This window comes from Mus pahari, chromosome 4 (genome assembly GCF_900095145.1).
Source record: "Mus pahari chromosome 4, PAHARI_EIJ_v1.1, whole genome shotgun sequence".
In the NCBI taxonomy this organism is placed as follows: Eukaryota; Metazoa; Chordata; class Mammalia; order Rodentia; family Muridae; genus Mus; species Mus pahari.
In genome coordinates, this window is record NC_034593.1 from 67,983,018 (window position 1) to 67,997,866 (window position 14,849).

General features: G+C 35.2%; 1 protein-coding gene across 1 annotated transcript in view; it reads left to right on the forward strand.

The window, feature by feature from the left end:
* Fstl5 (follistatin like 5) overlaps nt 1-13,561 on the forward strand; it is a 592,626-nt gene extending 579,065 nt beyond the window's left edge. The window contains exon 16 of the mRNA XM_021196212.1: nt 11,022-13,561. Within this exon, the coding sequence (XP_021051871.1) occupies nt 11,022-11,724 (703 nt within the window). The 3' untranslated portion in view covers nt 11,725-13,561. The remainder of the gene's footprint in view (nt 1-11,021) is intronic.
* Nucleotides 13,562-14,849: the final 1,288 nt, after the last annotated feature.

Here is a 14,849-nt window from a genome sequence, read left to right on the forward strand (position 1 = left end):
AAAGGTGTTGGGTGCTGGATCAGCCTGCGGACAGCCGCCAGGCGAACACCCCTCCTGGGCAGGAGAGGCGCAGGACGATCGGGTCCAGCTGCGGGTCCCCTCTCCAGTCCGCTCTCTCCCCCAAGAACAACAATCTTAACCAACAAGACCCCCCAGACCACCAACCAAAGAGTACACATGGAGCAACCCATGGCCCCAGCCACATATGTAGCAGAGGACAGCTTTGTAAGGTGCCAGTGGGAGGAGAGGCCCTTGGTCCTGTGAAGGCTCAATGCCCCAATGTAGGGGAATGCCAGGGTGGGAAGGCAGCAGTGAGTGGGTGGGTGGGGTCACACCATCTTAGAAGCAGGGGAAGGAGGAGGGAATAGGGGGTTTCAGAGGTGAATACAGGAAAGGGGATAACATTTGAAATGTAAATAAATAAAATATCCAATTAAAATGCTAATAAAAAGTCATCTTGAATAAACCCTACATATATCTACATGACATTTAATGGACTCAAAGTGGAAAATGATATTGACCAACTATAGGAGCTACTGAAGTTTTATTTAAAACTAAGAGAAATTTCTATGTATATTTATCATCTACCTGTGAGTAACTTTCTTCATAGAGTTCTTATCAAAGACATAGACTGTACTCACAAAGCATGTAAAACTGAAACAACAAACACACAACGAAACAAAATGAAAATTGAACGTGATCCAGTCTCTGAACATAGTTGAACTAAGTTGTCTTCTCACCTCTTGCATGCATTTGCTTATTTTATTTATAAAAGTTTAAGTATACTGTTCACAGAATAATATTCTATAGTTATATACAATTTCAAAATTTAATGTAAAAGTGAATTTTTGTTAACAACAGTTTAACAGTTATAGTATATCACATGGCCATATCAACAATTTGTAAATATTTATGTACTTTTGTGCTCTAAATTACTTTCAAATTTTTCTCAATTGTATATAATAGTTTTATGCATGTTTTTTCCACAGAAATATTTATACACATTTACCATTATTTCTTCAAGATAGTTAACAGAGAAATTAGTTATTATCACAAGGCATAGAAACATGCCAAAGAATCTTCATGGTAATTACTACTTATTGTCTACACACATTAAATGTGTCAGTAGCAGTGAAAGAAAATTCCACTTTATAGAATCTTTAAAACATATTACAAATTTTGTATTTGAAATTAGTTTCTCATGTATTAAATTTTCATCAGCTGACAATTCATAAGATAGGATATGAACACAGAGAGAGAGAGAGAGACAGAGACAGAGAGAGAGGCAGAGAGGCAGAGAGACAGAGAGAGGGAGGGGAAGGAGGGAGGGAGAGAGACAGAGAAAGAGAGAGAGAGAGAGAGAGAGAGAGAGAGAGAGAATGAATTCTATTCAAACTTGTCATCTGGATGGATGTATTCAAGGCCTCATTAGTACTAGGTAGAAACTTTAACACTGGGCTCCATCAACAACATTGATCAACAACATTTAAATATTTATTTTGTATACTTAGATGCTTATAAGCAGTAAACAAATCATTCAGAAATATATATAGTAATAACAATAAATATCCTCTTATGTCTCCTCTGAAGTATATAAAGAACCTTTATCTACACAGCAAAGATCATCAATAGTAATTGTTGGTTGATATTTGAGATCAATTATTGAAGATACATTGCCTGAGTACTTTAAATTATAAAATATTCCTTTCTGTATAGGAAGTAGTCATTTAAAATTCAACAGCTGGGACTGGAGAGATGAGCTCTGTATTTAAGAGCACTTACTCCTTGGCAGAAGGGTACAAGTTTACTGGAGTGCACCCACATGGCACCCACTTAGCACCACACAATTACCTGTAGCTCCAATTCAAGGGAATCCAATGCCTTTTTCTGATCTCCATAGACCTCTGCACAAATGTAGAATACATATATACACAGGTGTGTGCATGTATGATGATGCATGTGCACACACACACACACACACTACATAAATAATAAATATTAAAATAACATATAAATACCTGTCTCAGTCCTACACATTATCATTTTTAGAGCTTCAGTATAGAGTTTTACTGGCATGTAGTCATGCATTCCTCTATTATTTGATCTTTAGTTAAAAACAAACAACTCCTTACTGAATCCATTGTAGCAGACATTATCCTTTCCATTTGAGCATTTATTAAAAACATGAAGTAAGAGTGATTATTGCTTTTTAAGACAGATACCCATTTTACCTTTACAACAATATGCAGAATTATTTTCCAGAATGTCTACTATTGTCATAATTACCTGAGAGCCTCCATATCAATACAGGGTCTCAATGTTAGCATCTTCTATTCTTCTGACACATCCTTGAGCTTTCATCATTGACTTACCTCACTAGGTATCGAATTTGAATCTTAATATTACAGGCGGTTAATGTCTTTCGATGGAAGGGAGTACCTACTTGTAGACGGAATCACTGTACTTTTCAGTTCTCCCTAGTTAGTAATGTAAGTGAAGTTTGATATTTTCCTGTCAAAATTTCTCTCAATCTTTTATGTGCCCTAAACATGATTCATTAATATTAACCATATTCATTAAAACTTATCAATTAAATTTATACAATATTGTTATTTGGTTAAGGACATCTCATCTTGGTCAATGTTTGATTATTTATCATGTAGCTGATTACCTAACAGTATACATGTAGTCTATGTCTTGTCTATAACGTTAAATAAATATACAATATTTAATTTAATTTAAAGCACATAATATTGATCTACTTCTGAATGATTTATTCTAGGAATATTTTTCATTTAGATGAAATATCTTGATGTGTTTTAGATTTTATCAGTAAACTATACTATATGTATGTACCTAAGTACATGCATTTTTGCATACTTACAGTAATTAATAAATTTTCTAAAATGAATGAATTGACATGTTATAAGAGAAAATGACATGAAAGTGATTTTTTCAATTCTTTATGTCCTAGAATAAAATTTGCTAAAAGGTAAATAATATTCACAAGATTACAAAACTTCTGGTGAAAATGTCTTTAAATGACTCTTCTTTTGATTCTATATTTAATTATATGTGTTTTATGGCATAAAATGAGTCTTCACTTTAATAATTACCTGTTTATTTTACTTTAATTCTTTTCTCTAATCTCTAAGGTATATGTTTATTATGGCTTTTCCATTTTGTTTTACATTGTTTTGATAAAGTTGATATTGTTGTGCTATTACATTTTTATTTATATAAATGAAAATACACTTCTCATATTGTGTCTTATATATTTTCATTTAATTTAAGCACATTCAAGTGATATTCTACATAAACTTATTTCAGTTTTATAACTTTACACGGGATTGTGTAGCATGCCCTGCCATTTATTAATTAATCACTTAACAACTTGGTATTCGTGTGGCTTTCTTCATATAAAAGACTCATTTCTGGTTGAATTCAGAGAGGACCTAGGGATGAGTCAGCATCACTCTTTATGTGGCTTGTTCCCAAGTCCATGAAAGATGATTTCTCATTGGTTTGATCAATAAGAGCCCTAACAAAAATGTGTAGTAAATAATGAGACCACAGTATATTGCCTCGACTGTCGGTTCATTATCTGTGGATTTGTATATAAACAGCTGATTCTTTGAATCAAAGTTCAAAGCTCTGCATAAAACACAAACCTGCATGTAACTGTTTTTTCCAGGAACTGGCATGCAACAGCTTTATTAATGTAGTCCCCATGTTCCTTCACTATCCCATCCTGGTGGCCAGATTTGCATTTCCTGCGAAGAGTTGCTTTATTTTTCTCTCTCTTTTTTATTCTAATTGCAAATTGCCCTTTACTTCTGGGATGCAGACTAATATAGAGTCTTCAGAAGAATCCTGGTACAATAGAAATGTGATTTAGTAGTCAAAACAAGAATATATCTACAACTGTCCCTTCTCCCAAACCCTCTTAGAAAGTCACAATTAGATTACACTGTAAGCATCCAGTGTTTGACAACAATTTTCCTTGAGGATACAGGTCATTTGTTTCCTTTCCATCTCCTTCCCCATGCCAGCATATGGTACTTCACATGGCATATTGTAACCTCTGGACTAGTTCATTGTACCTAAATGCCAATTCTAGTCAAACCAGGTTTCTTACTGTACATTTTGACCATTATTTCTAATTTGAAATCCTTGTCCTTGGTTTCAGCTATATTGCATTTCCTAAGGCCTCTTTTCTGGGGTCTAGTGTAGGCATATAAGTTTGGATATTAATGATTAGGTTATGCTGGCCTCTAGGTATCTAGGCTTGGGATGATATTCTAAAAAGATTTTTTTTTCAATTCTTTCTCTTTTCCCTAGAATAAATTTGCCACATGCATAAAAATTTGACATGGTTAAAAACCAGAATATAAATATGTGTCTTGGAAAACATACATGTCTTTCATTCTTACAGTGATTCTAGTTGTTCATGACATAAACTCTTCTTTTGACTTGATATTTATTACTATGTGGTCCTATGTTTGTTTGGTGGGTGTTCCATTTCTTCATCTCTTTTGCTGTCTCTGCATCTGACGAAGGTGTAGTGGCTATGGGTTGCTTGATAGGGAGTGCTTTTGAATTCTTGTTGCCAAAGGGTGCTATCACAATTATATAGGTATGAGCTACAAGAGGGCAGTTTCAGAAAGGGTCCAGAGGAAGGAGGAAAGTTCAGGCTGCCAGGAGGCTGGAATCCTTGGGCAGTGGAGTCAGATAAAAAGGAAGTTGTTTGCTTCCTTTCCCTCTCAAAGTTGTCTGCTACAGGTCTTAGGATGAATAACAGGGATTGGAAATAGCGTTCAGGAAGGTGTTTGAGGACCCTCTATAAAAGTCACAGGCCAGTATGGGCAGTGAGTTCCAAGCTCTTAACAAATTGGAAAGAGGTGAAGTGAAGGTTCTAATATTTGAGAGACAATCTATAGTATACATGACATACATAGAATTTATAATGCTGATTTTTCACTACTTATTAAAATTCAAAACACATAGACTAAATGTAGTAGAGTTAAATTATACATTTATCTTTTTATGTCCCTTGGATGAACTAGATTGCTAACATATCAGAATAACAGAAACAGAGACCAAAAACAGTATCAAAAACATATTCCATTTCTTTTTAAACAAAGGAATATAAATATAAAAACCAATGTCAAAAAGGAAATAACAGACATGTGATCTATCCTATGAAATTTTAGTAATACCCTAACTAACATGAGAAAGCATGAGAGGACATTGCTTATTTTCAGCATTTTCTAGACTATGTTTCAAATCCAGAAAACTTCCAAATGCTATCATTTGTCAAAGCATCATGTTGCTTGGAATCTGTCTTCATATTAGTTAGAAAATATTAGTTAATGTGACAACTCTAGTTCTTAGTATCAATTTCTCAAAACCATGAACACCTGATACAATATGATTCTTACTCATTTATGTAAAATTCTGATAACAATCTATATCTGGTGCTTAGGTGGGAACATTATTTTTTTCTTCTTACATGGGAAAGTCTAAGATTATAGAAAGCATTAAAAGAAAGGAATTTCCAATTAGTGAATGGTGGCTCATTTCACTTCCATGACTTGTGTCCAGGAAGAATGTCAGTGGTGAAAACTAGAAGATGTCTTTGCAGTGGCAAATTATAGCACTGCCTTAGTTGATATCTTTAGGTACCTAGTTCTTAATATCATCCATGACATTTTCTGTTATTAGAAAAAAAAAATCTCAAATATCACCAGTGTCTATTTCTTTCTCTTTTTTTGTTTTTTCAAGACAGTGTTTCTCTCTATAGCCTTGGCTGTCCTGGAACTCACTCTGTAGACCAGGCTGGCCTCAATCTCAGAAATCTGCCTGCCTATGCCTCCCAAGTGCTGGGATTAAAGGCATGCGCCACCACTGCTCAGCCAGTATATATTTCTGATGCCAATATCTCTACAGAACTCAGTTCACCATGACCTGTAGGCCATCTTCTCAGTAAGTCCTTTAGGATATAGTTCAGGGATAGCCTGGCAAAGAAGAGGCATGGGCCTTAGTCTTACTTCAGAGGTGGAGGCAAAATGATTATTAGAGTACAGAAGTCAGATACCATCCTGACCAACTTGATGAGACACTATTTATTTTTTGAATATAAACAAAAGTGGAATGAATCATTTATTCCTTTATTTTGTGAGAAATTTAGAGCCCAGGTAAGGTATAAACTGAAGATTCCTCCTATAGATATAAATGAGAGCAAAAATGCAGATATGATTCTGACTGTTATTTTGATTTCATAAGTATAGAACAATATAGCTGCACATGGTAGTTCATTGCTTATTGCTATAACCAAGGCAATCCAATTAATAAATAAAGTAAGTTTATATAATGCATATTTTTTTTGGAATCTGAAAGCTCAACACTAAACTATCCCAATAGTTGTTATGGGGTGCCAATTCAGTTCAATGCAATCCAAGTAGGAGGAAGAGTTCAAGGCTTAGCATCAGAACAGGAAGCCAAGAGCCTAGAAATTCCACAATTCCATCTGAGTACAAAGTTGCCAGTCTTTAAGTCTTCAATCCCATATACATTGCAAACTGAGGTCCAAGCTCTCCATCACAAACACTTAAGTAACGACTGTCATCTGAACAATAGCCAGAGCATTGGGTGACAGAAAAGAGTGGATCCTAAGTTTATCTTTTGTTTTACATCATGGCTTATGGTACTTTCACATAGCTAGAATTGAAGTGAAATCATATAGCAGAACACAGGGACAATTGGGTGAGGGGTTGAAAGTGAATGATTAGAGAGTATCAGTATGGTGGAAAGATGTCAGGCACAATTGTGGACTTGGATCTAAGGGTCATTGTGTAACAGTGCCATGCATAATAAGCATGTATTGTGAAAATTAAAATAAAAATGAAAATAACAAAAAAAAACAATAACAATGGGAAAAAGAACTCTTGACCTACTTGGAGAATAGGAAATAGACTCAAAGAGCATAAAGTGACAGAGCAAATGCAGTGTGCTCAGCTCCTACAGGAAAACACTCTCCTTAAGGTTGTAATGCTGCTGGTTTTATGTTTGGTACTAGAAACACTACTTCCTTCTTCAAAGTAACCAAAGGAAGAGTGTCCTCTTTCTGCCAATGTGGAAACTGAAACTTATGGAAGAGAAGAATCTGTGGAAGATCATATTTCCATAGGGTCTATTACAGTCAAAATTGTTTCAGGAAACTAATTTAGTCTGGCAAGACAGTCCTGCTTCACTGCAGTCAACACGATTCCAGGAAATAGCTCAAGCACAGAGACTCACAAAAAAAGTGGGGATGTCTCTTTCTTTCTTTCTTTCTTTCTTTCTTTCTTTCTTTCTTTCTTTCTTTCTTTCTTTCTTTCTTTCTTTCTTTCTTTCTCTCTTTCTTTCTTTCTTTCTTTCTCTTTCTCTCTTTCTCTCTTTCTCTCTTTCTCTCTTCCTCTTACTCTCTTTCCCTCTTTCTCCCTTTCTCTTTCTTACCACTTCCAAATAAACTGTATTGAGTAGACACTCTGGAAGAAAAAAAAAAAAAGAAAAGAAGAAAAAAGAAAAACAAAACACACTACAGTAAATCTGACTAACCCATATGGGGCTATACAGGCTAAATAATAATTTCCAATCAAAATATGATATTGAGAGTACATTTTTAGGTTCTTTGCTTCAGCTTTCTATCCTAATATTTTTTACAAATGTTAGACAAACAAGCACCCTGCAAGATTTTATGAAGATAAGCATGCATGAAAATTGAGTCTCCTAAGTGTTAATCACAGCCTAATGAACAGTCAGAGCCTTCTGAATACCAAGCGGTTGTAAAATGAAATTTTATTTAGAAACTTCACTTCCTCACCAATAAAGCAGTGGGCTGAACTGAAGGTGCTCTCCAACATCTGCTTTATTGGCTCAGTTGCTCATTCCTAAAGCACAGTGTGAGTTTAAGATGATTACCATTTTACCATCATTGTGGGGTTCCTGTATTTTCAACCAGAACATTTTTTTTTTAAGTTATGGAAAAGAAGCCAAGGGAGATCTCAGAAAATGCAGGTACATCCTTCACTATCACAACTGAAATAGTTCAGGTGAATGGTGAGTTTAGATCATTCCTTCTCATTATCAAGGACAAGCCATTGCCCAGAGGGCCTGGAGGGATCAACATTACAGGAGGGCTTAAATGCCAAGACTAGGTTGAATTATTGCTTTCACTGAATGAGTGTGATAATACTTTTCCTCTGAGCTCATGTACAATTTATATCAGAAAAAAAATCTGTCATCCTAATTCATCATTTCATTAATGGTCTACTTCTATTACTAATTATTATTCATTAATAGAAAGACAACATTATTTATTTGACAATGAATAGAGTTGTTTATTAAGACAAAATTAAAATGGAGAACAAAACTTAAGATTCTATATTTTTGATTCTGAGTTATAAAATTCTGTGAATCACTTAGCTTTGGAAGAATTTTTATTTTATATTAGTTAGAAAAGAATTAAAGAGAGCAATATACTTTTGCATTAGATATTATTAAGAACATTGAGCAGTCTGATTAACATATGAATATTCTTTCATTTCCTCAGCTCTCACATTTTATCTAGAATGGATATGAAAGGAGCTATTGACTCAAAGACCACAAATAGAGGTTTTAAGGTACATGGAGAGTAATGAAATGAGAAAGTAATCAGAAATGGTGGCTATAAATCAGAAATACATTAGAAATATTATTTTTAATTATATTACCTCAAGTATACAAGGATAATAATAGTTGCTATTTTAGAAGCAGTAAACAGAATACATAAGCATTAATCACTAATAAATCTCAATATTTTATTATCTTAAAATTTCTAGCCATTAAAATCAGACTTGATCTTCAATATAGCTACAATGTCATCTCTAATACATATTTACAAAGCTGTTGAAAAGAGTTTCTGTGTATTTAAGTCTTCAATTAAAAACTTAAAACTATATGCAATATAAAAAATGTAGAAATAGTCATAATTTTATGCATCTCAATGAAACTTCTGCACTAAGTTATTTTACCCCATCCATAAGCATATAAGCTACCGAATTCTGAAATACTTTTACTATAGTAAACCTATATATTTATTAATATTAATATCCTAGTTAATATATATTTGAGATTATAATAATATATTTCTGGAATTATTTTGTATGATATGTGGAAAATGTCTATTCATGTAAATAAAATTCCTGTAATTATCAATATACCAAAAGTAAAGTACAGTGTGATATAACTGCTTATAATTATTTTAATGTATTATTTTATTAAAATGAACTATAATTACTTCATTTCCTTTCTCTCTCCTTTCTCCCACCCACTCAATATTTGTTTTCCACCTCAAGGACTGCTATCAAGTCCACAGCCTATTATTTAACCATTCTTGTTACATATGCATATAACAAATAAACATAAAAACAACCCCCAGGGTTCACTCATTCTTGCCTATGTGCATACATTTCTAGGACTGATAGCTTGGTATTGAATAATCAGTTAGTATGCTGTTCCCAGGGGAGGACTTAGTCTCTCTTTCTCAACACTTTTTGCTGGTAGATCTAATCTACAGATGGGCACAGTGAGATTTTCCTGTCTATGCTCGGATGTCAACTTGCATTGAAGTGATTTTCAAGACTTTTTGAGCGAGCCATGCTGTATAGATGTCATGGGTACTGCTACTCTATCAAAGCTACAAGGCACAATCTCATAGAATACTCTCTGGTCTCTGGTCTCAAATATATTATAATCTCAAATACATCTTCCCCTCCTTTGGGATGCTTTTTGAGCCTTAGATATAATAACTGTAGGGACACCCTGGAGTCAGCCATTCTTCGCAATTTTATTAGATATGCTTTCCTGTAATATCTTTATATTGTAAAAACAAGTTTATTTGATGAAAGGTAAGATATTAACTTATCAGTTGGTGTAAGTATTTATAACAGTTAAAAGTTACACTAGTATAGGAAAGTGTTTGTGCTATAAGATCTGTGACTTCATTACCCACATATGTTCCTCCTGTGAATTATGACTTAAGCCCAATTAGATTTCTGTGGGTTATCATAACTATTTTAAGTACCAGAAATGCATTTCTGGAGATATCTTGCTATGATGGTTATTATGTTTCATAAATACCATAACTCAGTTGAATTGTTGATTGTATTCCTTCCTTGTTAGCTTGCACATCATTTTCCACTTCCTGTTCCCATTTTCCCCTCCCTTTTCCCTGTCCCACCGAAAACCCTCCCACCCTCTGCGTCCCCTGAGCAGTTATTTCCTTCCTCCTTCTAAATGGAATTGAAGCATCATCAATCATAAAACAATTTAAACAGAAAATGTATAAATAATATGAAAATCAAAAGAGCAGTTTAGGAAGATAATCATAAGATATAATAAATATAAGTATAATATACTATGCCAAATATAAAAAAATATGCATATACAAAATAATCCTTCAAAATGTAATAATAAAACTGATCTGGTTAATTATCTAAATAGTAATGCTGGTTATTTAGTTCACAGTCAAAGGAATCAGGGATGAAGCTTAGTGCTCCCTGGCATCTCGGAGTCATTGAACTAACGTTTATCACACAAAGAGTGCGAATGACATAAGTAAATGCACAAATGATCATTTTTCAAACCTGTTATTCTTGCTGGGCTTAGTTCTGTTAACTACTTCACCAGTATCATCTTTAGATATATAAAAGCAAAATTGCATGTTAAAAGCAAAGTTGGTTGTTTACACTAAACTAGGGCCATTGCTTTAAATTATTTTCCTTTCTTCATTAGGATTTGGATGTAAAGAGTGATTAAATAACATTGAGAAGGCATCGAAACAGGACACCAGAAAGATTAATTTAACATTAGTGTTAGCCAGAAAATTTTTACCGCAGCAGTCAAGGCCCTGGCTTGGGGCAGACCTTGTTTCTGTCTGTGATGTGTCTTTGTGGAATAACTCTGCAGCTTCCTTCCTAACCTTGGTTTTATCTTTTCAGATTTGGATTTATTCTTCATAAAGATGAATCTGCACTACACAAAATTGATCTTGAAACCATGTCCTACATCAAAACAATTAACCTGAAGGACTCAAGGTGCATTCCTCTGTCCTTGGCATACACCCATCTGGGAGGATACTACTTCATTAGCTGCAAGCCTGACATCACTGGAGCCATTCCACCACAGCTTGTGGTAGACAGTGTGACTGACTCTATCATTGGCTCCAATAGTGATGTGACAGGCACTCCTTATGTCTCTCCAGACGGACACTATCTTGTCAGTGTTAATGATGTGAAAGGTCTTGTCAGAGTCCAATATATCACTATCCGAGGAGAGATTCTGGATGCTTTTGACATCCATACCAACCTGCACATATCTGACCTGGCCTTCCAGCCATCCTTCACAGAAGCCCACCAGTACAACATCTATGGCAGCTCAAGCCAACAAACAGATGTACTCTTTGTGGAGCTTTCCTCTGGGAAAGTCAAGATGATCAAAAGCCTCAAAGAACCTCTCAAGACAGAAGACTGGCCCTGGAGCCAGAAAAACAGGCACATCCAAGGCAGTGGCCTGTTTGGACAGTACCTGATGACACCCTCCAAAGATTCGCTCTTCATCCTGGATGGTCGCCTTAATAAATTAAACTGTGAGATCACCGAGGTTCAGAAAGGAAATACAGTTGTTTGGGTTGGCGATGCCTAAGGAGCCCTCTTACCTAATTATGAAAGAAGAGTTTTACAGTACATTGCACTTCATCCATACTTAAATTACAACTTAAATTTTCCAAATTTATATTCTAGTCAAATCCCCTCTGTTTGTTCAAATATGATAGATTTTTTTACAATGATAATTGGCTAGTTAGAAACATTTCATACAATATTTAATTAGAAATTACAGCACTCTCAAGAATCAAACATGTAGCTATATTTTAAAACAATGAAATGAGATTTAAAAAAAAATAATAATACACTGCAGGGAATTTCAGATGACCTAAGCATCATGTCATTCTTTATGGTATTTTTTCCCTCTGTTATTTTGCTATGCTTAAATCAGAAATAAAAGGTCGTGTTAAACCTTAAAATTCTTAATTCAAAATACTCTGTCCCGTCCACTGTTTAAAATCTTTTGTGCCTTGAAGGAAATGTCATGGGAGAAAAAAAAAAAAGGCAGGCTAAGCTCTGCATATTGGACAACCTCATAAGCAATGAATCTACTGTCATTAAGAAATGTTTATATCTTGCGCCAAATCCTGCCTTCAGGCATTTGTTTGACCTTCAATGAAATGTCATGTGAAGGCATAATTTGGCCTTGGGCTGTATACAGATGAGAAGCTATCCAACATTCACTGTATTATGTCCATTGTGCTATAGAAAATGGACAGGAAGGGAGAAAAATTTGTATGGTAAAAATGTTTGCAATGTATTGTGTACACATTTTGCTTTCATTCACTAGAGTGCATTATATTATTGGTGTATGATTATCTGGGAATTCAACTGCTTATAGAAGGTTTCCTTCTTTAGTATCAGGATTGATTCATTTATGTAGCCTAATGTTACATAAGTCAGGAACTTTCTCAGTTCTGGAAAAGGAGCATGACTGTGTCTGCACAGAAAGAACCACTTGTAGGGAAATTGACAGTGAGACAAAGCTGGAACCACTCTCTGTAGTGCGGTGGCTTATATCCTTTTCAGACAACATTCACTTGGTTGGTCCAAAGAAGGTGAATAGGTTTTAGCAGAAAACAGTAAGATGAGCCCACAGTGGAGAGTGGAAAGTAAACTCCACTGCGTTTGCTATTTAGATGTATCTATTAAATAAATCCATCCTTTATCAATGGTCAAGATGACTTCTACTCATGCATATTCTAAACCACCCTCTCTTTAACTGTGTGCTCTAGCTGTGACCCAACGGAGTCTCTTGAGATATAGTAGAGAAGTAAAAATGACTGCCTTTATCCTTTTTCCTAAAGGAGAAAATAGAAAACCAGTAGAAATAGATTAATACCAATAAGTTTGGTTATTGGAATAGGAGAAAACAATCCAGGTGTAAGGAAATAGCATACATGGTTTGAGAATCTTTTCTACTTATTTTTCTTCTTATTGTTGCTAAAACTTGTGATGAGCTATTGAACTAATGCCCATTTGCTGAAGGTAATCCAGTAAGCTCTTTTTTTAAATACAAATTTTATTCAAATTTAAATTGTGTAAAACTGCATAGAAACTTGGGATTTTATAGTGTCCACTCTCTTTTGTGTATATAGCACCATGGGCTGTGTGATAATAGATTTCTTCTTAGCTTAAGGATACATTAAGGGAAATAGATTTAATAAACAACAGAAATCAGCCTACATTTTTACTGATTGAGTCTGTGTTACTCTTTAGTAACTTCCTCCCTTGGGAACATGAATCATGCAGTGTCTTTGTGTTAATGATTTCGTGTAAGTCTATCCTGTACATGTACATCTTCTTTTAGAAGCTTTTACTATGTGGATGCTGTCTGTTATCATTGCTTGATAAAAGAATAAACCTCTTATGTTTTATGGCTTGTGTGCTCAGAAATCATTTAATGTTCATGACAATTTATGCCTCCATAGGCTTCAGAAATAATCTGGTGCCCCAAGTAATTGTAAAACTGAGTGAAGCAGAGTCTTTATTCCAACTGTCTGGGACTACACTCAGGTGTTGGGGAACCAAGTGTTTGTAGGCTTGAGTGTTTAGAGCAAGGGGCTTTTCACGATAATAAGCACATTCTCTTATCTTGCTCTAGAGTTGCAGGGGAGATTTTATGCAACAAGTAGTTTACAAGATCACAAGATAAACAGTTAGACTGAGTGGGAGGTTTGCACAAGGCAGGAACTTGACAGAGGCCAAGATAAATTGCCTGGTGTGTTTTAACCTCCTTGAATAGAGTTGGGGAAGACAAATGCTAGTCCAAATTAAAATGGCCTCAGCAAGTACCAGATGTAGAAACCTTTGCATTTTCTTGTCCTGTGCACCTTCATTATTCAGTGTTTGTTCCAAAGCCTCTATCCTATGATTACTGTTTCTTCAGAATATCTCATACATTAAAGGAATTATGTCAGAACAGCTCCTCAAAAGTAAAGTAAAAAGCAATACTTTCGGCCCCATATCTATAAATGATACATAAATTTGCCATTTTTTCATTGTTGAAGAAACCTGAACCTCAGCTTTTGTTAGGCCAATGTTTGGTAACTAACCCATGCTCCCTGACTGAACCACTTTAAAAAAAAAAAAAAAAAAAGTAGAATAGTTAAAATCTGGACTTGGGAACTAAGCAAAAAGCTTACATCATATTTATGGTGTTACTGATGTAGACATTTCTTCCGTCAAAGACAGAGCAGAGAGATATGACAGAACATGCTCATCCCTCTGCAGGTAGCGATGAAAGCTGTATTTCAAGTAGCCATCTCAACAGTTCTCTGCAAAAACTGAAAGGGAGGGAAAGCAGGATAATCACTGGAAACTTGCCTTACAAAGAAGCTGCAGCATCAGAGAGTGGAGGTCAGGAGAAGAAAGCAACAGAGTGGGGGCTGTGAAGGGAGGGATGTGACCAACCGAGGGAAGGGGTCACTTAACACGTGAAGGCCCCTACCAAAGCCAGTTGCAGGAGGGTGACAGTTATTGGGAAGGCAACTTAGCTATATTAAAAGAGGGTGGTGGTTTATGGTCAGATTCTGAGACAGAGGCACAGAATGAAGGCCATATAATGACTGGACTACAGCAGAGGCTCAACAATACTTTCAGGGCTGGCTTATGGTTATGTTTGTAAAGGACTTTCCACACAGACTCTCCAGGTATCCTCATTAT